Source organism: Grus americana, chromosome 3, assembly GCF_028858705.1.
Source record: "Grus americana isolate bGruAme1 chromosome 3, bGruAme1.mat, whole genome shotgun sequence".
Lineage (NCBI taxonomy): Eukaryota > Metazoa > Chordata > Aves > Gruiformes > Gruidae > Grus > Grus americana.
This window is the reverse complement of record NC_072854.1, coordinates 97,535,132-97,557,777: the sequence shown is the minus strand read 5'-3', so window position 1 is coordinate 97,557,777 and position 22,646 is coordinate 97,535,132. Positions and strand designations below refer to the sequence as shown.

The 22,646-nt window shown below is 40.4% G+C and overlaps 2 protein-coding genes across 2 annotated transcripts in view; one reads left to right on the top strand and one right to left on the bottom strand.

The window, feature by feature from the left end:
* Window positions 1-8,848, bottom strand: part of ABCG5 (ATP binding cassette subfamily G member 5) — an 18,827-nt gene extending 9,979 nt beyond the window's left edge. Inside the window, exons 1-8 of the mRNA XM_054819747.1 lie at window positions 8,784-8,848; window positions 7,993-8,281; window positions 7,200-7,321; window positions 6,611-6,747; window positions 6,293-6,391; window positions 5,200-5,332; window positions 3,503-3,642; window positions 2,224-2,353 (exon numbers count right to left, since the gene is read on the bottom strand). Of these exons, the coding sequence (XP_054675722.1) occupies window positions 2,224-2,353; window positions 3,503-3,642; window positions 5,200-5,332; window positions 6,293-6,391; window positions 6,611-6,747; window positions 7,200-7,321; window positions 7,993-8,114 (883 nt within the window). The 5' untranslated portion in view covers window positions 8,115-8,281; window positions 8,784-8,848. The remainder of the gene's footprint in view (window positions 1-2,223; window positions 2,354-3,502; window positions 3,643-5,199; window positions 5,333-6,292; window positions 6,392-6,610; window positions 6,748-7,199; window positions 7,322-7,992; window positions 8,282-8,783) is intronic.
* ABCG8 (ATP binding cassette subfamily G member 8) lies at window positions 8,470-22,646 on the top strand. Its single transcript, XM_054819746.1, has 13 exons — window positions 8,470-8,650; window positions 10,582-10,686; window positions 11,438-11,594; window positions 13,524-13,762; window positions 14,175-14,307; window positions 15,936-16,205; window positions 18,153-18,318; window positions 18,403-18,495; window positions 19,249-19,448; window positions 19,575-19,651; window positions 20,983-21,250; window positions 21,805-21,932; window positions 22,414-22,646. Exons 1-13 carry the CDS (start codon window positions 8,579-8,581, stop codon window positions 22,549-22,551), a joined length of 2,046 nt encoding a protein of 681 aa, XP_054675721.1. The 5' UTR covers window positions 8,470-8,578; the 3' UTR covers window positions 22,552-22,646.

Below are 22,646 nucleotides of genomic sequence, written 5' to 3'. Positions count from 1 at the left end.
CCCCCTTGTCCTCTGCCTGCTCCTCCATAACCATGGAGCTTTATTTTTCAGTTAATCTGAGCTCATGCTGCAGAGACACTGCTCTTCTCTACTTGAGCTGTCACTGCATTGTTGCACTGGGTTTCACCCACCTCCTCCTCACACATAGTTCTGTTTGAACGTGAAGTCAGAGGATGTTCAGCAGGCCAATTCCCCTAGCAGGCTCAACCCAAGCTGAAGAAAATATTATGTTGCGGAACTCACGAAAGGTAAATACTTCACAGAGTTAACATTCCTTTCTAATAAATCCAACTTTACCTATTCCTGACACCAGCATTTCTTTGATTGGCAGATGGGAACTTTGCATTTGCTATTTGTACAAGTCATACAGATTTAGCAATAGTGCTAAAATGCATTAGAAATTTCCTTTTTCCCTAATAGCAATGAATTATCTAAGGTTTCAAAAACTACATTGTTGTTCTCAGGAACAGCTGTTCTTACAAATTTTTATATTTCTCTTCTACATCTGCTAAGATGTCTTTATCAGTTATTTATTCTTAAGGTTTCTGTCATCCTTAGACTTCAGTTTTCCAGTATTATGCCCATCTTCAAAATATAAATTGAACAACGGAGAAGGAGCCCTTGTCCAAGATTCTTAATCTGTCCTCAAAACCTGAATTAAGCTTATGAATACTTTCCTGGTGTTCTGAAAGCTGGAATCCAGCAGAATTGTCTTTAATGGTAAACATACCCAAACTGATGTCATCACTCTTGTAAATATGAACATCTAAAATGCAGACATGCTTTTTAAAACTTGGCCAGTGTGACTTGCTGGAAGTCACACACAAACTAAATGGCAAGAAGCTGTTTTTAAAAATGCTAACACTGACTAGTCACTAGACCAAATAGCTAATGCCTACTATGCATTTGTACGTTTTTTATAAATACATGTGACATTTCAATAATATAATCCACACTCAATACATAGAATCTATTTTCCTGTACTGTTGGTGTAAACGATATCAGAATCTGTCCCTTGATTCACGTCATTAAATCACACAAAAAATATAAACTACCAATTTTCCAAAGACTAAATACTCTGATGATTCTTTGCTCTAAACTGTATTTTTTCCTTTTCTTGTCACATTCAAAGGTTGACATTTGAAGAATGCAGTACTCTCTTTACCAGGCTTTTTTAAAAGTGGGTCTAAATCTCAAATCATCTATGCTTTTCAAGACTATTCAAATTCATGAAGGCAAAATTATCCTCACTGTCACACCAGTATTTTCAGCTTCATCCCATTCCAGCTTCATGTCAACAACCATCCTCTCTTCTCTCTGAGTTTAGGATGCCATCTAGACAATAGAAAAACACTGCCTCCTCTGAATGTGCCATGTTTCTGAATACAGCTTTTTGGACTGGTCAAATTCCCTGGTTAACGCTCAGCTAGTATCATCAGAAATCAGTCCACATACTAGATTAAAAAAGATAGTTAAATAGACATACACACACATATGTATGTACATATACACACACAAACACATACACATGTTCTTCTAACATGTGTCCACATGGATCAGCTACACAGACGCTCTGCAATGAAGCCAAGCTTCATTTCCAAAATCTCATGCTGACACGTTTTTTCATCCTGAATCAGAAAAACAGTACTCTTCAGCTTTTGCCAACAGCTTGCTGTCATTGTCTCCTGAAGCATCCATATGTTCTGCTCCACTAGCTCACCCACGTACTAGCAGCTCCCCAAACTTTCTGAAACCTCAAATTGTGAATCTCTGAAAATTGATGCCTCGGTCATCCTGTATTTATTCTACATCCTTCCCTTCAGGCAACAACTGTCTTCAGTTGCTTGGCATCACAAAAGTCCGTAAGAGCATGGGACTTTCAATGGTTTGGGAATGAAATTGATTTTCCAACATCCACTGGACAGCCATAGGGAGAAGCCATTAGGAATCCACTGGTTTCATGAAGCCAAGATTCCTTTTTTTATTGGTAGTTTACTCTTTTCTGCTGTGTTTCAGTCCTGCTGCAAACTTTTGCTGCTTTATGGAGTCAGTGGAGATTTCATGGGCCCAGCCCTCTCTCTTCTCTGAGCTGAGAATAATTACAAAGTTGGGGAAGAATTCAAACATGTTTCTATGTCTGGAAAAACTTAAGTTGGGGAAAAAAACAACTTGTTTGTCTAAAGGAAACCCATATTTTTACCAAAACAACTTAGACAAACTTACCATAGAAGTCAAAAGGATTTGATTGCTCAGGACAAGAATAGCCGCAGTTGCTAAAAAATGTGATCATTTCCATAGGGTTCCCACAGAAAACCATTTCTCCAAAGCTCATGATAGCTATTTTGTCAAATAACTGTGGGGACCAAATTAATATATTAGCAATACATACTGAGAAGCAGCACATTAATTCTTGAGTACAACTACTGTCTTGGTAATAAAACTGCTTTGACAGGAAAAAAATAGTTTTGACACATTCAAACTTCCTTAGTTCATTTCTGTCAAAGGAAGTTTGTCCTTTCTATTGCACCTCTCAGCAGTTATGCAAGATGACACAATTGTAAGCTCTTAAAACTAGCGATTCTCAAAACTGTCAGAGACAGCAGCATATAGAGGTAATCCACAAACAGAAATGGGAGTTGTGGACTTCTGACTTCACTTCTAATGCACCCTCACTTACTGACTGACCTCCTTTGGCGTTTAATAGCCCCAGTGTGTAAAATCCCCAAATTGTTGGGAAGATTATCCTGAAGTGCTTAAGGACTTTAACAGCCCTGCTGTTCAGGTGAAGATTTGCCAGGGTAGGGTTCCCACCAGCTATGCATCAATCCATATTCCCAAGGCACCAGGACTGCTTTCAGTCCAGAAAACCACTGTCACTCCCCTCTGGCTTCATGACCACTTAGACTCAATTCAGTCAGCCAGGGAAGAGGTGCCTTGCATTCACATGCTGTGTGGTGGATGTGTCAGAGGAGCAAAGTGCAAAACAGTAATGGGAAGGGAGAAATGCTCTCCCCAGCACAAGCCCTGCAAGGTCATACACCGCATGACCAAGGTGTATCCACATCACTTGACACAAAGAGGAAAAATGAAGATTTTTTTTTTTCCCTTTCCAAATCACAGCTTTATCTGTCTCAAGATGCAAGTGTTACTGAAATATGAATATGTAAAGATAAATAAAGTGCTAGTTTTTACAGTGCCTGCATACATGGGGGATTTACATGGCGTCTCCCAGTTGGTTTGATTTGGGTAGCTGCATAACACAAAGGTTAGGCACACAGCCAGTGTGCATACTATTTTCACCAGGCAGTACGTGTCCCAAAGTGCCCGGTGACTGACAGAAGGCCATAGCTGTAAAGGTCAAGACAAACCTGTATTTATGCAGGGAGGAAAGAAGAGAGTCTTTGAAGGCAGCTATACTGGAGCTTGTACTTTTATCCTGAAAAGAATGGAGGTACTAAAAAGCGTGGTAAAAAAAAGCAAATAGTAAGTAGATATTATTTACCCTGAAGAGTTCTGAGCGAGGCTGATGAATTGTAATAATCACAATCCTGTCTCTGTGTGCAAGCTCTGAGAGCAGCGAGACAATCTGGTTAGCAGTCAGGCAATCCAGCCCTGTTGTTGGTTCATCAAGGAGCATGACCTCTGTGAAATGACAAGAAGGAGCATTGAAACTCAAATAAAAGGGGAGCAAATGTTATAGCTTCTGCCTTTGAAGCTAATTTGGCAAATAGTATAGAAATTACTCTACATGCGAAGTTTCACATGTAAAGCAGAGTATGCATAGATATTGCCATGATGTAATTTTTCAGTTTTAGTTAACTTCAGTGGTTGAGTTTCAATGATTAGGAATAAGGACATAAAAAACTACTGCAGGATCAGAGCATAATCATTTTTTCCTAAGTTCAGGTGAAATCTGAAAATTACCAAAATAGATTTGACGTATATATCTGCTTCTAAGAACAATAAATTTCATCATGTATACAATTGTAAATAGAACTGACATAATTAGCTAGAAGTTATAATCTGAATGAAATCTGTATATACACAGAGAATTTGTTATGAACAAATTAAGAGTTGTTCAAATACAGCATATATAATTCCATAGATGAGAGAAGCAGGGTTTTTTACTGCATTTTCTTCAAGATTTTATTGCACATGGAAGGATAAAAGTTAGTCAAATCCACTATTTTTACAGAGATGAGACATAGCACAGAGGAGGGCAGTTCAACCCTGATCAGGATAAGGGGGGAGGAGAGCTTTCTCTATAGGTTTATCTACACAGTATTACTATAGCGTTTACTATAGAGTTTAGTGACCTTACTGAGCAGTAACTACACCCAATGAACTCTCCAGGAGTCGCCAGTAACACACGGTACCTCACTTCGCTATTGAAATGCTCCTTCCTGCCCGGTATGCAGTCCTAGCACACCTGCACCTCTACGAGGACTCCAGAATCCAATAAATGCTTGCTATACATTCACTCTGTAGGATTGTGGCACCTTTAAGAAACAGTCTCAAAACTGACAAAATCTACAGTGCTGTTTCCCATGGCTAGTTACTAGTTACTTCTAGTTACTCTGCTTTGACTTTCATTCATCTGATTTATTTTTTCTTTACAGTAAATCTACAATCACATATAGAAGTGTGGTATTCATCAATATCTGGTTTCTTATCAAGGGCAATGAAACACGAGGGCTATTGTACTTCTGAGCATTTACTCTGTTTTGTTTATGTCTTTTCCAAATGAGCAAATCTCATGTGTTGACTACCTTTTTTTGGCTCTGGAACGTACAAGGTGCTCACACGTACATGGTTCAATGGCAGCTACTTCGCTCCAAGGCTCAACACTTGCATATGTATGGCCCCAATGTGCTCAAAAAACTATAAATTAATGTGCCACAACCAACATTTCATACATGGGAAGGACAAGCCCAGAAAGACTTAAAATGGATAAATGCAAGTCTAAACCTATGTTCAGTCCCTAAAGATTTTAAAATTGTCTATTTTCCAAGATCAACTAATAGATTAATGGCAGACCTGAGTTACTGCTCATCCTTTTCTGTCATTACTAGAAAAGCTTTTGCTGAATTACAGAATATAAATGCTTTTGTATTTTAAAGTGGTTTATGGAGGTCCATGGTGGGAGCGTAAAGTGACAAGGCTTTGTTTTATTTTGAAAATCCATGCAGTGGTACTTACTGGGATCTTGTAATAGCTGGGCTGCAATTGAAACACGACGCCTCTCACCCCCAGAAATTCCTACAAAAATACGGCTTCCAATTATTTTGTCAGCAATGTGGCTAAGACTCAGCTCAGCCATAACTGCATCTACCTGTAAAATAATTACAATTTAGAAAGACTAAACACAGTCCAACTCAGATACCTGTGTGTAAAATGAAAAAAATTAAAGAAAAAATGACACAATTTTAAGCTACAGCTTTCCCAGTATGCTGCTTGCATCCATCCTAGTTGGAAGGTATATGGCCTCACTTCTATTTTATTATTTTTAATGTATTATTTCAATTATTATTTTTTAATTTTTATTGTCCTTTATTCTGAAATCATTAGAATTTTGGTTTCAGTTAACATTAAGAGCTGAAGAGTTCAGAGGTGGGACTAGAAGTTAAGGTATGAAGCGTAATGTGCTGGTCTGGCTTCCAAAATAAGGAAGCAGAAAGGCACATCAATTCTGGGGAAGTATAAAATACTGAGTGGAAGACAGGTGACGAGAGAAGGCAGAGACCAAGAGCCTTTGGCCAGGAATATCCAATCTTCACTCTCAACAGAGGGCAAAAAGTGTCCTTTAATAGATCTAAACCACACTTATTTTATCAAAAAAATGGTTTGTAGGAGGCTTATTAGACCAGTGCTTTTCAGAGCTGTGCTGGTTAGTGAGAGACATCCTACAGGAGCCAGAGTAGTGTCAAAGTCACCTCTACTGTCCATGAGGCTTGCCAGCACACATGGCCCTAAACCCCCCAGGGAACTGGGGAGGGGGAGTTCACCTCAATACCAATAGTAGCATCTCCTGCAGCAGCAATCGCTGCAGCTTTGGGCAGGAGAGGTTTGTCCCAGCAATTCCCTGGGGTGTCAGCACAAGCCCCTTGCAGAGGTGGGGAGGACCAGAGAGCTTGCATCCCACTCCTCAGCGGGAGGATTTCTCCCCATTTGCAGAATGACAATTACAAAACCTTATAAATGTAAAATACAGCCATGGATGGAAAATACTGCTGGTGAAAGCATTACATGACATCATGTCTGCCCTTCTGGTGGAAGACGATAAAATACAGACCTTCTTTTTGATGAAGCTGTTGGAGCATTTCTGAAGAGTTAGTAAAGCAGTGTAGGTCAGAGACTCTTCTATGGTAAGGAAGCTTAACAAAGTGTCACTCTGGGAAAAAAAGTGAAGAGGAAGAAACAGTTAGTCCTGTAGTAATTAAGATCTTGCTGTGCTTGCACAACTTCCATTCATTCATACAATTTATTAACCTCTTTGTACCAAATTTACTAGTAAAATCACAGTCAGATTACATTCCTCCATTACACTAGCAACTTTACTTTCTTTACATGAGAGGAAGCACAGCGCACAAAAATAAATGTAGAAATCAACCTGTGGCACATAAGAGAAGCAATCTCTAAACTGTTCTTTCTTCAGCTGACGCCCATTCACATAAACTTCACCAAAGAAGTTTTCTTCATGTCCCAGTCTTCCTGATATTGCATCCAGAAGTGTTGTTTTCCCAGATCCTTTCAAACAAAAGAAATTAATCATGTGATGAGATGGATTTTATGATTTCAAAAGCAGTAGCCTCGCTTGGATGGAGAAGTATGAAAAGAATAAAGGGGTTTTTTTCTCAATAACATTAAAATAATAGGTCCTGAAAATGCAGCTAGTTAAGGGGAAATAAATAGAACACCTAAAATGTGTGTAAACTAGCATTTAATTCATTCAAATTCACACTTCATGGTGAAACAATTGGGTCTAGAAGTAACCTTATCTTTTATTGAAGTTACACTTGTTCGATAGATGACAGAAGAATGAAGTCTGAAAACCAAGCACCCAGTTTTTACAAAGCAGGGGTTAAAAGCAGCTGCAATTTCATTATTTAAAACACAGACCTCAGTCACATTTATACCATTTTAGAAATCACTGGTATTAACTCCAATCTTATTTCTTTTAAAGTACTGGAACAACTTACCAGAATTTCCTAAAATTCCCATAATCTGTCCACTTTCTATGTGAAATGAAACATCTTTAAGTATTTGTCGGGTCCATTTTTTATGATATAAAGAAACATTCCACCATGGGCCAACACGTTCTCTTGGAAAACAAACATCAAAAAAGATGAAATAGAGAAGATTTAAAAATGTTGCATAAATATGTGAATGGTTTACAGCTACTCTACTTCACGTGGGATGGACCCTGCAAGAATTTTAAAATGTTGAGGAGGGGGGGAAAAAAAAAAAAATCTTTCCTGCCAACGCTCAGCTTTAACTTTTTAACTTCACCATTATCTGGAAGATAAAACAGAGTCTGAACAGATTTTTCAGAATGACTGCTGGGAGGCTTTTGGACTACAACCAAAAGAGGAAACTTGAACCGAGGCTTTATTTGTTGACGATGTTTGCCAGCCATTAATCCACCTGATCATTTTCTTAGGGCCTCATGTTATCTTCTGGCAGCAGTAAGAAATGCAGTGGGAAATGGCACAATATCTTCAGAAAACTCCTCTAAAGCATCTCTTTCAGAGACATATGAAGAAGAATTAGTGACCCCTCCAGAGGATGGACTGCTTCTGCCTCCCTCAAGCCGCGTACTCTGCCCCTGTGGCGGGTGGCCCAGCGCCATGAGGCAGGCAGCCTGGCAACACCCCTCCTTCTTTACTGGGCCGAACTCAGAGCCCACCGGTCCCAGCCCCTCTCCCCTCAGTCCCTGGGGTCAGAGCAGTTCCTGGCGGGCAGGTGCCTGCCATGCCGCCTTCCCAGCCCTACCTGACAATGTAGGAGACGCCCCGGACACTGATGCTGTCAGAGGGCTGCGCTGTGGCCTTCGCCTTGCCTGTCTGCCCGATGCTGCTGCTCCTCTCCCAGGTGGGAAACCCTCTGCCCGACATCCTCCGATGCTGGGGCCCACAGGCTCCCTCCTCCCTCACGCTGCTGGCCAGGTGCCCGATGCTGCCGCCACCACAATGCCTCCCCCGGCACTGGGCAGGGGCAGCTTCCCACTGTCCCCGGGTCCGAGCAGGTTGCTGCCCCAAGCGCTCGCCAACTGGGGAAGTGCCTAAAAGAAAATAGAGGGGCTCTCAGTTCTTTCTTTTTCCTGAGAACAACTGATAGGCGATTAGCTGAAGCCGCTATCTGATGTACCTTTAGCCCGAGCTGTTACTGTCCCAGAGGAGGGGAATATTTCCCTATCCACGGGGTCATGCCAGCTGCAGAGACGCAGCACGCCAGGAGAAGTGGTGCTGCGGTGAAGGCGCCTGGAAAGGGCTGAGCTCAAAACCAAGAGGAGGATTCCACGGCTTTCAAAGAGCCGATAGTCAAATCACCACAGGGAGCAAGACCTTCCACTGCCAACATGAAGGAAGCCCCTGAAAATGTCTCTCTGGATGGTGCTGGCTGGAGCCAGGTTGCACTCGACGGCTTGCCGGTGAGTGAGACCTGTGGGGAGCAGGGAGGGACCTGATGGGCTCAGCCATTCTACAGCTACAGCGCTTGCCTGGAGCTGGGTGAGGCGAGTGGCCAGCTTGCCGACCGGGCTGTTGTAGGCAGTGAGCCCTTACCTCCTCCAGCTCTGAAACGGGGAGCAGAAAGCGTCCTCGCCCCCACAAGAACACACTGGGGACAAGGCTGGTGCCACACAAGCCAATGCCACAGTGGTAGGGCCGAGGGAGGGGATCTTCAAACACATGGACAGAGCAGAAAGCCCCTGAGCGTGGCCTGGACTGGCTTTCCCAGGACACGCCTTCAGGCTCTAAAACTGGCTTCCCACATTTGCTGGGGACCACCTGGTTTTTTTTAAATTCTATTCAATGTAAGCAAGAGCAGAGAGTGCTTTAGTGGTGTAGGGAGCATGGAGGGCTTTAACGTGGCTTTTCAGGCTGCTTGGTGTCATGCTGCTTTCCACTGTGTATCTAGACTGAAAAGATTAATCAGCCTGATTTGCTGTGAGGGTAGGAGGTGCGCACAAAGATTGTGGTCACCATCTGCCAAAGATACCACAGGCATGGATAGAGTCCACTACACAGGGAACTGATACGTTTGCCTTGGCTTGGAAATGAGTCTTTGGCTTGTAGGAAGAGCACAAGACTCTGGGAGAGATATGGCTGTCTGGAGTAAAAACTACAGGCATGCACACAGAATTAAACCCAAAGCCAGAAAGCTGCCTATTGTGGTTTAACCTGGCAGGCACCTAAACACCACACAACTGTTTGCTTACTGCCCCCCCACAGTGGGATGGGGGAAAGAATTGAGGAAAAAAAGTAAAACTTGTGGGTTGAGATAAAGACAGTTTAATAGGACAGCAAAAGAGAAGAAAATAATACAAAATAATAATAACAGAATATGCAAACCAGGTGATGCACAATGCAGTTGCTCACCACCTGCTGACCAATGCCCAGCCCATCCCTGAGCAGCAATACTCTACCCAGCCAACTCCCCCCAGTTATATATTAAGCATGACATCATATAGGTCATTTGGGGTCAGCTGTCCCAGCTGTGCCCCCTCCCAGCTTGTGCATCTCCAGCCTTCCTGCTGGCAGGGTATGAGAAGCCGAAAAGTCCCTGACTTAGTGTAAGCACTACTCACCAACAACTAAAACATCAGTGGGTTATCAACATTATTCCCATCCTAAATCCAAAACCCAGCACTATACCAGCTACTAGGAAGAAAATTAACTCTACCCCAGCCAAAACCAGGACACTGCTTCAGCAAAGACTTCTTAATTGCAGCTATATGCAAAAAGTTAACCAAGCCATGTAGAGACTCTTATTTTCATTCATATCTCAGAACATCAAATTCCAATTGACAAACTGTGAATTTAAAAGATAAAAGAGGAGAAAAAGAGACTGTACTCATGGTTACACAGCTATTTGTTCATAAAGACTCCAAGTTAACAAGTCCCCATGGAGTTCAATAATGAATACACTTCCAGTGAACCTTAATTCTTAGCTGCCATAACTTAGAAATTTCAATATGCACCATTTTGATCCAGTAGACTAACATTGCTGAAGCAGTACATTTTTTTCCTCAAGAATAGAAATAGAGACCAATCGCTCTATAGTGGCATGAAATTTATCTCTATTTTGAAAGTGATCCCATTTAAACTGAAGACAAATAGAAGAGCATAGCACAGCATGTTTGGCCTTCACACATGTCGCTAGAACAAAGTACGTTTCACACTGATTAACAGATAACTCATTTCAACCCTTCGGACTTTTGCACTACAGTAACTCATCAACAATACTGTTATATCCCATAAAACATATTTCCCTTTGTGCTTCGCCTTTTCTGAACTCAAATTTTAACAGCACTTTAAGTATTGTAATTAACTATTGTAATGAACCTAATAACTTTTCCAGACCAAAGCCCAGGATACTATTTTTTGCTCTGAAGAAGATAACAGTCTGTATTTCACATACAGCGGAAAATCGAACATTCTTGAGGTCAAAGAACTCAACTACCAGGTAAAAGTTGTACTTTTTATACTTCCCTTCAGCAGGGTGCATATTCAGCAATGCTTGTTTCTATATGCAAACCATTTTAAAAGCCAAACAAAGTTGAAGTTCACAACACTGAGTTCACATGACTGTTGCACAGTCAAATACACAGAAGCTTTGTAAGCTGAATCATGGTCTTGACTGCAATATTGACAGCAGGCTAAACCCTCCATTGTAAATGTATCTAGCAAAGCTAGGGAATAGGACTCAAAAAGAGGCCTGTTTCTGCTCTCTGGTTTTTCTCAATCTTGAGCCAAATTATTCCTCTGATGGCTGGGGCAGAGGGACTTTCTGTCTAGCTAGGATAGTGGGAGCCCTTGCTGACAGGAATGAGTATGTGGAAGGAGACAAAGAGAGGATTTCAGGGAACCAGTGAAAGTTTTCATCTCCCTTTGTGCCACCATGGCATCTAAAGTAGATTTCACAATTTCGGTTTAGCGTAATTTCAACTTATATTAAAATTTATAAACATTTAAAATTTACAATAGCAATAAATTACCAAAGGAATTGAGGACAGAGATAGCTTTAGTGATTAACTGAGTAAGAAGCAAAGCATGAAAACCATACTTGGCTGTAAAAGAACTGTCTTCCATATGTTTCTGAAGATTAACAAAATTATTTTTGAATATTTTCTGCTTGTGACATCATAACTTTGAAGATATTTATTGCTAAATAGTTTATTGTTCGAATTGAAGGGACTTGTTTCTTTCTTTGTTAGGTTAACATGGCATCCCAGATTCCCTGGTATGAAAACCTCATGCAGATGAAAATGCCATGGACCTGGAAGTCGGATCCCCGTTCTCACGTGTCAATAATCCAGAATCTGAATTTAAAAGTTCAGAGTGGTCAGATGCTAGCTATTATAGGAAGCACTGGTAAGAGCAACCAAATTTCATGATTTAACCAACTCTCAGATAAAACATACACAGTCAAGATCAATACTTTGCGATCTTTTGAATGGCAAAATCTAGTTGAGAAACAACTATTGGAAATATGTCACAAATACATTCTTTAAAATGTATGAGGAAACAAAGAATGATACTGGGGGGGAATTAAATTTATGTTTAAAACCAATGTTGTTATGACTTGTATCCATCTGCTATTTGTTTCCAGAGGTGTAGTGGGGTATTGTTATAACTGTGGCCTGCAGTCCCAGCTCTGCTGGACATGAATGAGCTTCATGGCTCAGATTCAGAACAGGCCAATTGCAGACCTTACCCAGTAACACAGCAGACAAATGACCCCCTAAGATCAACCAGTGGCAACTTGCATAGCCATAGGTGGCAATTCCCATCAGACTGAAACAATTCTAACAGAATAAAATATTGCATTTGGATTAATTAAGAGAAACTTACAAAGAAAAAACGATTCCTCTTCTGTTTGGCTTTAAAATGGGTCTCTGCTTTCTTACAACTTCTTTTTTTTTTCTTCTTTCATTTTCTGGTGGGACTGGTTCAGTCATCTCCAGGGTGAGGATGGATAGATGGCCTTTACCCCAGGTGGTTAGCTGATACTAAGCTCATCTAGAGGGATAAGAAAAAGACACATGACCTGTTAAACTCAAGTAAAAAGTACCCATACTTTGGAGGTAAAAACCCCCATGCTGTGTCTTCACTAGACTCTTACATCAGGTTAGCTCAGTGATTCAGTGAAGATGCTCTCTCTCAAAGACAAGGCATATTTGCCAAAGAAGTTTTAACTTTATTTCTACAAAAGAGGTTTTTCTTCCCCATTGCCATGGGATTTTTTTCTTAGTACATATCCTTCAAGCTGTAGTTTAGAGATTCTCTCAATAATAAAAGACAAAGCTTGCGATGAAATAACATACTGAGTTATAGATATAGCACCTTTGTAAGGTAACATACACTGAGCATAAACCCCTTTCAGCAAACTAGTCAAACTATTTTTAAAAGCTGTTTATCATCTATTTCATCAAATGCCTTAGTAAAATGGATTAAACTGCTGATGGGTTTCACATTGTCAATGGCAATCAATATGTCACTCTTAAATAGAGCAATATGTGGTTTACAGATGGATGGGTTTCTTTTTTAAAATGTATATATTAAAAAACAAGTGTGGAGTTAATCTTTCAACAGGGAGACTAGAAATAAATGACATCTAATCATAATAAGAGAGCTCTTCGTGTTTACATACAGTATCATACAGCAAAAAGGAAAATTTCATTTGCTGTTTAATTCCAAATCAGGTGTTGTTTTCATTGTTTTACTTTTCTTACCTCTGAGTATGAGCCAGCTTTTCTTAATTATTTAAATGACTTTTTGTCTTATTTAAGTCACAATTATTTTTTATTTCAATCATGATTAAGATTCTTATTGTCTGTGTAATCATTCAGTGCCTTAGTCATTCAACTGTTCCAGCTACTGTTTCTGAATTCACAATTCCCTCCACAAAGCAAGCTCTTGCTGAATGTTTAGGTGCCAGCCTTGCAGCCATCATGAATCACCACCTTTCACCTGTGTTTCAAAAGTGAAAGAGAGGTAACAAGAGGACAAAGAGACTGTGCTTCTTGAGTTCATGGAGCTATCCTCAACGCCCAGCTACCCGATTCTGCTGAGAAATGACAAAGGTTAAAGCCACGTGCTCCATTGGAGAGGAAAGAGATTGCCTGAACATGAGCTTATATTTCAAGACCATTCTGTCTCTGTGGCCTTAGAAAAGCTTCAGGAAGGGTTGGGGAAAAGACATTAAGGAACAAAAACTTCTATCCTCTGTCTGTGACTAAATCACTTTTCAAAAATGATCCCTTAGAAATTAATTTAATTTTCAATTTTGATTTTTTCTAGCTGGTGGAAAGACATCCTTGCTTGATGTGATAACCTGCCGAGATCATGGAGGCAAAATCAAGTCCGGTCAAATCACGATCAATAACAAACCCAGCACACCCCAGCTTGTTAAGAAATGCATAGCACATGTGCGGCAGGATGACCGACTGCTCCCCCACCTGACTGTCAGAGAAACACTATTGTTCGTTGCCAAACTGCGCCTTCCAAAGTTTTTTTCAGACTCACAAAGGAAAAAAAGGGTAATTAAGCTGTTGGGAAAAAATAAAGTTGTCAAAAATGTGTCTGACAGGAATTATCCATGAGATCCTGTGTGTTTGGAGTCAGAACAGCTAATCTGGCATTTTTTTATGTAGATTATGAATTATAAACCTTTTTCTTCTTTCAAGATAGAAACCAGCAATTGTTCCAAAGCTTATAAAAAATGACAATCTAGAGAAAGCATTAGAGAGGCTGAAAGAAGAACTAAATTGCTGATCGCTGAGCCTTTTTAATGTTATCTCTAAAATCAAGATTTGTTTTCAAGTGTCTCTTCATCAGCGCTGAAATATCCAGATGAATTTTAACCGCATCAATCATATTTTCAGCATTATCTATGCACGAATGTGCAAGTACACTCTTGCTTTATCTTTGTTACCCTTCGGATCTCCCCAGGTAGAAGATGTTATAGCAGAACTACGCTTACGTCAGTGTGCAAACACAAGGGTAGGGAACGAGTACCTCCGCGGCATTTCGGGAGGCGAGAGGCGGAGAGTGAGCATCGGTGTGCAGCTGCTCTGGAACCCAGGTGAGCGAAATGCTGACACCTTCCTTGTGCTCACCACAGACCACTGGGGGAAATGGGGCAGTAAAGGAAGACAGGAGCTTTCACGGAAGAGTTAGACACAGTGACTAGGTGCTGGTCCATTTGCTTAAATTAGAATCAGTGCTGATCACAGATAATACTGTAATTATTACGGTAAAAATTCTGTAAATGGAGTGCTTCAGTGGCCAGTCCACTTTTGCTGCTGTCACCTTTGCAAATGGAAAAGCGGTGACAGAGCCAGGCAGAGCCTCCCTGGGAGCCTTCCCCACCACCCTCTAAAACCACCATCACACAGACTACTGAAAGTTGCCTGAAGTCACCCTCACAGCAGCGCTCTGGTTTGTACGTATCAGTATGAGGTTTGGTTTTTATCTGACCACATGCCACAAGTTACTTTGGAAGGCTGCTGGCCTATTATAACATCAGGTTTGTTTTCCTTTCCTCCAACCCAGCCCATTTACATGTGCGATATTAACAGGGGAGGTCATTTTCTTGGCTGTATAGTCAGTCATTGTGGTCTTATGCAACTCACTGATGCAGCTGGCTAGTGCCACAGGTGAACTAGAATTGTCCACTGTCTTCAGCAGAAGCAAAACATGAGGCTAAATCCGCAGCTGATTTTGCAGGAGTGAATCACCTATCTGCTCTTACATACATCAGCAGCACTAATAAACGTGGCTGAGCCTCTTGTTGAGTGAGATTTCCCATCATGTCTTCCACTGGGAAACAGATCTGAGAATTTTTTGCTTGTATAAAGTTACATTTTTGTAATTATGGGGCAAGCAGAAGTCTTTTTCTGTAAGAAGTGATGCTCAGGATTAAACGTACTGGTACTGAAGTAAAAAAATAAGTAGCTCTAGGAAAAATAAGTAAAGCTTTCTTTCCATTTCAAACATGCATTATACCCCTCAGCACAGAAACCGTGTCTGTGTACAGACATTGCCTTGTACTGATTGAGGCCATAAAGTTCCATCATAACACAAACAACATAAAATAATAAAACCCTTTCAAGTTTGTAACAACCAATTGCAAAACAAGCCAGCAAAAAAAATCCAAACATGTACATATCTCTTCATACGTACATGCGAACACATGCAAAATAGAGCGCAGGTTGGGAGAAGGAGCTATCTAAATAAATACTGTGTGAGTATTTACACATGAATAATGCAAGAGGTTTAAATATCGAGCATTTAGGTTAAAATATTTCAGTAGGCATGGTACAAAACTAATACTATTGTATTGATTAATATTCGTGTACCTGATATTTGTACAAGCAAAGTGCAAAAACTGCAGAGTAAAATGTAAATTTAATAAGGAACCTAAATCTGCATCCCAATGTAAATAAAATTTAAAAAAAAAAGTTTTTTCCAATGGTAGCAAGATAGGATTTAAAATAATTACTCTTGGTCATCATGTTCAGTAAGATAGAGGAAGAAATTGCCATTGTTGAATATTATGTGATGTTGGTATGAAATATACTTTGGACTTTTAAAAAAAAAAAAAAAAGGAATATATCAGTGAGATTTCATGCACTAGCACCATTTCACTTAGAACATATTTTCCAAATCAAACATGCTGCTTTCCACAGCTGAACTTATTGTCTTTGGCAGGAATACTCATACTTGATGAACCCACATCTGGACTGGACAGTTTTACTGCACATAACCTCGTGATAACATTATCCAGACTGGCCAGAGGAAACAGATTAGTTCTTCTTTCACTTCATCAGCCCCGGTCAGATATCTTTCAACTGTTTGATTTAGTTCTGCTGATGACTTCTGGAGTCACTGTCTATTCTGGAACAGCTAGAGACATGGTCCAGTATTTCACTGAACTAGGCTACCCCTGCCCAAGGTACAGCAATCCTGCAGATTTCTATGGTTAGTATCAAGCACTGCCATAAAAAAAGGTTACTGGGAATCATTCACTTTCATAAGTGTATTAGCTAACGTTGATTTTTATTGACCATAACTGTCTTAGAAATGCCTTATAACTGTCTCAAATCAATACTGTAGCAAGTTCAGGTTTTAATAAGATCCTTATCTGTCAGTACAGGAAATGTAACAAAACAAAGGGGTATGGACAAAGTCAATTTTAAATAATCCTCCTTCCAACTCTGCCAGGTGTAGCAACTCTTCGTATGTTTAACACACATATTCCCATGTTTTAGCTGGTTAAAACTTTTACCTGTCACAGAGAAACACATGGATGAACTGATCAATTGCTTTCTGTAGCCAGTTCTCTGACTTCTAAATCAAGAAATACAGGAAGCTAGTTTCCCAGGGTGAGGAATAATACATACCTGGAACAGTAAATGGGAAAGAGGAGTGCTGTCCAACAGAGTACATTGGAAGGGAGAAAACTCAAACCCAGAACAGCAATCCTTTTATTCCTCTACTCAAAGAAAGTTAACTACATGGTTCCAAATCCATCGCTCTTCTGTTTTTTGCAACATGCGAAGGGAATCTGGACCTGTTAACCTAATGGCAGGAATCTCTTACCACAGAGGTTGGTTCAGTTCCAGCCCTTAGGTCTTTGCACTCAGATTGGCTCAGAAACCTTGTACAGACACCAGCTGCAATGCTCTGGAGTAACCTTCGGCTGTGCCTATGTGGCAGGCAGTTTCACCTGGTATCAGCTGTGCAGAGATAAACAGAAGTTAACCTCAGTCTCAAGCTCTGCAGAAAGACCTTTGTCACCACCATGGTTCAGAGCAGTCCTCAGCCACGTGCAGCCTGAAGAAGGCTTGCAGCTCCCTGAAGAAGGCTTGCAGCACCCCTGTATGGAATGGAGAATGCAAGGCAGTCCCGGGGAAACTTGTAGCTACAGCCCATGGTTACAGAGACAAACACCTATGACATGGAGGCAGGGAGGGATGAGAAAGGGAGGTGGAAGATAATTTAGCAGTATGCACAGAGTCAGTACCCATAGGAAGAGAAGAGAAATATGGGCAGCAGGAAGGTGGAATTGGGACAGGATGATAGAGGATGCCACAGCATGAAGGAGCACCTGATGGAAACACACAAATGTTGGCTGTGTCTCATAGAGAAACAAGACGATGGCAGAAGGGATGAGGCAGGGCAGGTTGCAACTCATTTCTGATAGACTCCTGCTGAAGAGTGGCTGAACAGAGATGATCAGCCCAATGCAAGGAGTTACAAAACGCTTAGTGATAGTTTTCTCAGAAAGTATCTGCAAAACATCAAGTTTTGTCACTCTATGCTGAAAGTCAGCAATGGGAAATACTACTGTTTAGATTAAAAAAATAAATTATATTGTTAAGTAAAAAAATAATGCCAAGTCAACTAGTGTTGCTGCTACTATGTTGTCCTTAGATAACATTCCGCTTGGGCTTTTTCAGTATTGGGTGAAGTTTATTGCACCTCTGTAAGATACAATAAAAAGGATAATAACTATCACTTTGCAGATGGAGAAAAAAACATGTGATTTAAGTCAAATTCACACACCAGATTGTAAATGCCTACATGCCAAGAAGGAAATTCAAACTGTTTGTTCTCAGCACCCATCTCAAGCCACTATTAAAGTTAGGAAACTCTGAAATAGTAGTTTACAATATTATAATGAGCAATTATGAAATCTCTCAGTGATTCATTGAATGACTAGATAAGAAACATCTCCCAAGGCAAAATACTCATTAACAATCTGTTCCTCTCTAATTACCTAAAGTAACTGATAAAGTTTTAACTGCTGTAGCTTAATGCATGTACACAGGTCATACTGTCTGTTCATGATGAAATCGCTGATTCTATACACATCATAAAGTTATATCTGTATCATATGGACTCATGTCAAATAATATCTTGCAGTTGATTTGACCAGTATTGATAAACAGACCACAGAAAAGGAGATGGAAAGCCGAAAAAGAGCAAATACTCTTGCCAACTTGTTCCTAGAAAAAGTCAAAGATTTTGATGATTTCTTATGGAAAGTCACTGAAGGAGACAACGTTGCAACCACATTCCACAAGCAAAGGTAAAGACAAGAATGTTATGCAGCAGATCTGGAATAAAAGCTACAGCCTGTGCTAATTTTTTTTTTTTCTCATCTTTTGAGCAGGTCCCATTTAACTTCAGAAGAGGCTATCAATATGCCTCACCATTCAAGTGATCAGTTACCAGGAGTCTTAAAACAGTTCACTATATTATTAAGGTAACCTTATCTTCAGCATAAACAATTATGTATCATGCCCATTTGTATTTAAAGCCTAAGAAAGAAGCATAAAATGAGAACTGAGCGCATGCTGAAAGTGCACAGCTAGCGCTAGGCCCCAGCAAGCCGTAGAGCAGAGGTTTTGCCGTACTGGCTCACCCCAGCCCCCTGAGCAGGACAGCAGCCAGATGTACAGCCCCACCTTTCTGGCCCAGGGCTCCTTCCAGACACAGCCACCTCCAGCTAACATTGCTGGGAGCCAGTGGCTCTAAGGAGCAGCAGGAGCCTCCAGGCTCAGGAACATACAGCCTAGTTTTGGGTACTGCCATTCCAATCTCCATGCCAAAGTGTGGTGATCAACTGTCAGCAAGCCCAGGCAGCCACATGGTTGGCTCAGGCATTGCCATCCCCACCTCTGCCTCAGATTTGAAGCCAGGAGGCTTCACTGATTATAGCGGGCATCGATGCGTATTGTACTTGGGCCTCATGCGTGTGTACTCAAAAGAAATACGATCAACTGGTTTAATACGCGTAGAACATCACTACCAGTACCAGCTGTTTTTAGTGTACGCTACAGGTATTAGGTATATATTTGGTAAAATCCTTTACAGAAACAGACAGCCCAACTCCCGTCCTACTCAAAGTCAGCAAGTTCCACAAACTGATTTTAGCAGAGCTTTTGGGGCAACATATCTGAATATAACCGGCATTAGTAAGTACTATACCTTATGGTCAATGTTGCTGTTTTCCTAGTCGTCAAGTCTCCAATGACTTCAGAGACCTTTCGACGTTATTAATCCATGGATTTGAGGCCCTTCTCATGTCATTATTAATTGGATTTTTGTACTATGGCCATGACAAAACCAGACTCTCTATTCGTGACACAACAGCACTGTTGTACATGATAGGTGCACTAATCCCATTCACAGTGATTTTGGATGCTATTGCCAAATGTAAGTGTCAGTTTTCTTGTAAATGTTATAAGCAATCAAAATCAGAAAATTCCTAAATCAATGAAAAAATTATACTTATTAATGCAACCCTAGGATGAAACCAACCTGTTTGTTCCTACCCTGCAGGTCATTCAGAAAGAGCTATGCTTTATCATGACTTGGAAGATGGAATGTACTCTGTTAGCCCATACTTCTTTGCTAAGGTAATTGGTTTCATTGCCAGGAAATACAAACAGCTGGCTTTAACATTAAAAACCACAAACAAACCAAAGCCTTGTTGTATAAATGACTGCATTCATATCAGACTTTGTTCTTTTGTGTCTGCCAGCTAATGCTATCGTTCTTGCTTCCTTGGCATTAATGGATTAAACCTCACGCTACTTTAGATCCATTGCCATAAGTCATGGCCAAAATCCCACCCCAGAAAAGCCAAAGAAGAATCTTTCAGGGGTTGTTGGGCCAAAATTTGAGAAATCTCAAACTCAAATTTAAGGATTTAGACAGTTTTACATACCTGCATGTGTAATTTGCTGAAACATCTTTGAAAGTTTGATTACATGTCTTGATCTGCAAAACAAAATATTCATATTAAATGCTAAAGCAAAGGTAAACCAGAAATGACAAAATGCTAACCGTTATGTTTCCAGGAGCTGTTTGGGCATGTACTGGTCAGAGACAAACAATTGTATTCAGTGCATAAAGAGTCAGAGTTTCTGGAAATAAATTTAGAACTTTTAAAAAATTACATTCTCATTTTCACAAAGGTTTAGAGTAATTCCTTCTTTGTGATGTTGCCACTGTTAGATGAGTTCTGCCTGCCATGGCATCTGTAATTTAGGTTTCCATTTCTGCACAAGATTTTAAATGCTTATTAGTGGTTGCCAGAGAAAAATATTCTTTGCATTGTGTCACAAAGATTGCACATTATTCATAGAGAAATCGATGTAATTTGTTACAACCTTAGTATTAGAGGATAGTAGCAACCCTCTTCGGAAGAAATAATCATAATACTCTCAATACATATCTTTAGATATTTGAGAAAATCCTCAGCATGTTTTTGTTTTAAAATAAGTTAAGTAGTTACTAACTGGACTGCCTTTGGGACATAGTAGGGAAGTGACCAACAACGAAATTTGTCTCAAATTTGATCTCACCCTAGGTTCAACCAGATTTGGACAAAAGATACGGTTGCAATGAGTTGGTAACAGCATTACTGTTACTAAGCACACTGGTTCTCAGGGAAAGTGTCTTAAATTCTTAGAAGCTGCCAAAGCTGTAACAAGAATCCTCTCAATTTAACAATTAGTTATAGGAATTGTCACAACCAGAGAAAAAACTAGCAAAGATTTCAGTTTCTGTTGTGGATTGTTTTTGCATGCCACTGACAACACCTAACAGGGAGGTGATTGCATTCTGAGGGAGTATTTCCTGTTGTTTTAATAAACAGTCTATAATCACATCGAGATACATCTCAAATGCTTTTGTGATTATCATTCAACTTATTTTTCCTCTCTTTTTTCTTCTTCCTGAACAGATTTTGGGGGAGCTCCCAGAGCACTGTGCTTTTGTTATAATTTATGGGGTTCCCATCTACTGGCTGGCAAACCTCATTCCTGAACCAGAACATTTCCTGCTGAACTTCCTCTTGGTGTGGCTGGCTGTGTACAGTGCCCGCACGATGGCACTTTGGGTGGCAGCACTGCTGCCAACATTACAGCTCTCAGCCTTCTTCGGCAACGTCCTTTTCACATCATTCTACCTGAGTGGTGGTTTTGTGATAAGCCTGGAAAACCTCTGGGCAGGTAAGACAAAGCTCCCACCGTTCCTCCAAACTGAAACATCGATGGTTTTCATTAGTGACGGGTCGTTATGAGGCTGTGTCCCATGCAGGAAAACTCAGCTTTATTCCTACCTTTGCAATTATCTTCCGGGGGGGGGCGGGGCGGGGACGGTGGAGTCAGATCATTCATTTTACATCAGTTTCTCCATCTGAAAATGAGGTAGCAATCAGTTTGGTCAAAAAAGCACTAGTGAAAGGCTCAATTCTTACATGGTTGCTAAATTTTTCAGTAAAAAGAATTATATCCAGTAGATGAAGATTGAGTTCCAGTGAAACTTAGTTGACAGTGGGAGTTTGATGGCTATGGATGTTAACTCTCTCCAAATTTTCCATCTCCATGTAATAATACAAAGTATATCTGCCATTTTGTCCAAGAAACTGTTACGTTTACAGCCTCTTGTTGTCAAGAAATTAGACAAAACTGCTGTATTTGGCAGCAACACAGCAGTTTTTGAGGTATCAAGTAAGTTTTGTGTATGTGTATCAATTTCTTTCTGCCAATTTTTTTTTTTCCAGTTCCATTTTGGGTTTCTAAAATCTCTTTTATCAGATGGACTTTTCAAGGCACGATGCAAATTCAGTTCACCAACCACATGTATGAAACAACTGTTGGAAATACTACATTTCAAATACCAGGGAAACTTGTAAGTCACTAATAAAAATTGATACAAACATTTGATAACTAATGAGAATGCTATTTATGTGCCCATCATATTTAAGGACATGTTGCGGGCCTCAGATTTGACAAGCACTAAATCAATACGTGAAGTTGTGTTATACTTGGTGTATTTTAAATGTGTCCCTACAGCAGTCACTCCTCCTATCCCTGGTTTTCAGTGGAAGAGAAAAAAAGAAAAAAAAATGAAAAGAATAAAGGGCAACTATTTCCTATGCAAGCCCCAGCTACGTGCTTGCTGAAATTGTTCAGCAGCTGAAGTGTATTCCTCTGAGATACCACAGATGCTAGATGCAGCATGGCTGTAACCACTTATCAAACCCCTCTGAAAGCAACATCTGGCTGGAAGCCAAGGGAAAAGGCAGCAGGGGCCAGGGGAAAACACACTTCACAGATCCAGCATAAAAATTTTGAGTCCATTCCTAATTTCATGTTATGCATGGTTACAGGTGACTCAGGCTCTGGACCTGGACTCCCATCCTCTCTACGTAAGCTATCTCGTCCTCACTGGTATCATTTGCAGCTTCCTGCTTTTATACTACTTATCTCTGAGGTTCATCAAGCAGAAATCAAACCAAGACTGGTAACAGCAAACCACGCAGAGGAGGCAGCAGGTTACGGCGTCCCTTGCGAGAAACCGGGGAAAGCCCACGAGGTTTTATTTCTGGAGGTTTTATTTTTG

Bases quoted from the DNA above. Each gene is read 5' to 3' on its own strand.
- ABCG8 (XM_054819746.1), top strand. From the start codon at position 8,579: ATGAAGGAAGCCCCTGAAAATGTCTCTCTGGATGGTGCTGGCTGGAGC. The intron at 13,763-14,174 runs GTAATTAAGCTG...GGATCTCCCCAG, and splicing joins ACTCACAAAGGAAAAAAAGG to GTAGAAGATGTTATAGCAGA. The intron at 16,206-18,152 runs GTTAGTATCAAG...AATATCTTGCAG, and splicing joins CAATCCTGCAGATTTCTATG to TTGATTTGACCAGTATTGAT.